General features: G+C 51.3%; 1 protein-coding gene across 1 annotated transcript; it reads left to right on the top strand.

Moving 5' to 3' along the window:
- The first annotated feature begins 266 nt into the window (after positions 1-266).
- Positions 267-1,386, top strand: LOC132495027 (WD repeat-containing protein 82-like). The gene has a single exon (XM_060106565.1). It carries the CDS (start codon positions 267-269, stop codon positions 1,206-1,208), a length of 942 nt encoding a protein of 313 aa, XP_059962548.1. The 3' UTR covers positions 1,209-1,386.
- The last annotated feature ends 811 nt before the right edge of the window (positions 1,387-2,197 follow it).

The raw sequence follows: 2,197 nt of genomic DNA, 5'->3' as shown, positions 1-2,197 counted from the left end.
TGGCGGACACAATGAACCGGTGCCACGCCAGTTGGCCCTGAGGCGACCGTAAGGAGGACTGGTCTGCGAGACCCCATAGTCCCGGCAGAAGAGTGTTGCCCAAGCAGGAAGAGGAAGAGGAGGAGGCGGCCCGACTGTCGGCCACTCTCCAGCCCGCCGCCGGCGAGCGCCGCGCCTGCCCCGCCCGGGTCAGCCCCTCGGCAGCCCGCCCGTTCACCGGGCTCCGCCCCGGCTCTGCGCCGCCGCCGCCTCCAGCAGCCACCACCATGAAGCTGACCGACAGCGTGCTGCAGAGCTTCCGCGTCGCCAAGGTGTTCCGCAAGAACTCGGACAAGATTAACTGCTTCGACTTCAGCCCCAACGGCGAGACGGTCATCTCGAGCAGCGACGACGACTCCATCATGCTCTATGACTGCCAGGAGGGCAAACCAAAGAGAACCCTGTACAGTAAGAAATATGGCGTGGACCTCATCAGATACACTCATGCAGCAAACACAGTCGTTTACAGCTCTAACAAAATAGACGATACTATCCGTTACCTGTCCTTGCATGACAACAAATACATCAGATACTTTCCTGAACATAGCAAAAGGGTGGTGGCCTTGTCCATGTCACCTGTGGATGACACTTTCATTTCTGGGTCTCTTGATAAGACCATTCGGCTCTGGGATCTCCGGTCTCCTAACTGCCAGGGTCTCATGCATTTACAGGGCAAGCCAGTTTGTTCTTTTGATCCAGAAGGATTAATTTTTGCTGCAGGTGTCAATTCTGAAATGGTCAAACTTTATGATCTTCGCTCTTTTGATAAGGGGCCATTTGCAACATTTAAGATGCAGTATGATCGGACTTGTGAGTGGACAGGACTTAAGTTCAGCAATGATGGCAAACTCATCCTCATCTCCACCAATGGCAGCTTCATCCGTCTGATCGATGCATTCAAGGGAGTGGTGATGCATACGTTTGGGGGTCATGCCAACAGCAAAGCCGTCACACTGGAGGCCTCGTTTACTCCAGACTCGCAGTTTATTATGATTGGTTCAGAGGATGGCAAGATCCATGTCTGGAATGGAGAGAGTGGTATAAAAGTAGCTGTGTTGGATGGCAAACACACAGGCCCCATTACCTGTTTGCAGTTCAACCCCAAGTTCATGACCTTTGCCAGTGCTTGTTCCAACATGGCCTTCTGGTTGCCCACCATTGATGACTGACCTGCATAGTGCTTGGCTGTTTTCTGTACAGCGAGGGTGGCCAGTAGGAAAAAACTCAGAGGGAACTAAGATAATAGTGAGATTGGATCATTTGACTGGGCTCGAGAGCATCCTTCCACATGGCCTTCCCAAGGATGTGCTGTACATTTGCTCAAAAGAAAAAAATTGCTTTGCCAAGCTTCTTCAAAAGGACTCTTGGTGCAGCAGATTCAATCGGGACTCAGATTTTCCAGCTGTCACTGCACCGAGCTCCTCCAGAGGAGTGACCAGACTCGTGACTAGGGTATAGTGGGGCCCTCAAGACACCTTCAGTTTTGAATGTATTTGCTGCTGAGGAGTCGGTGAAGTTGTTAATTCTGCACATCCCTTTGCCCACCCCCATAAATGCGTGGGAAGCCACAGTTCTGGTTTTGAGATGCTAGGGCAGCTCAGTGCCCCTTGCCCTCACCCTGCATGTCTTGTTACTGGTTCTCCCTGTGTCATTGTGGCATTATCCACAACCATCATGTTACTTAGGTGCCAAATATTTACAGAAATAAGTCTCCATATATCTTAGGGTCAGAAAGGGACAGATACAGAAGGACCTTGCTTGCCAGGAAGCCTTGCAAGTTAGTCATGTGAGGGTGGATGATCTGGGTGTGCCTCAGGCTCTGAGTGAGGGAGGAGGGGTAGCAGATGAGTTCCTAGGGCTGGGAGGTTTAGCAGCAGCTTGGTGTGGTGCCCTGTCATCAAAACTAACTCACAGTCCTTCTGGGTGCCTGCCAAGTTTGGTTGTATACAGAAGCAAGGTGGGCGTCTATTTTTGTACATGAGATACATCACGCTTTTCTGGGGGCCAGTATTGTGGAGTGAGTCTGAGTTGTTTACACTGATGCCTTCCCTGCCCACCACAAGTTGTGCACATAGTCTCCAGATGATACCACCCCTTCCCCAGCTCCCAACCAGGAGCTGGCTCTAGGCTTGTGTTATATTTAGCCTTTTTATATATG

This window comes from Mesoplodon densirostris, chromosome 8 (genome assembly GCF_025265405.1).
Source record: "Mesoplodon densirostris isolate mMesDen1 chromosome 8, mMesDen1 primary haplotype, whole genome shotgun sequence".
Lineage (NCBI taxonomy): Eukaryota > Metazoa > Chordata > Mammalia > Artiodactyla > Ziphiidae > Mesoplodon > Mesoplodon densirostris.
Note: the sequence above shows the minus strand (reverse complement) of the source record. Positions and strands in the feature narration are given on the sequence as shown.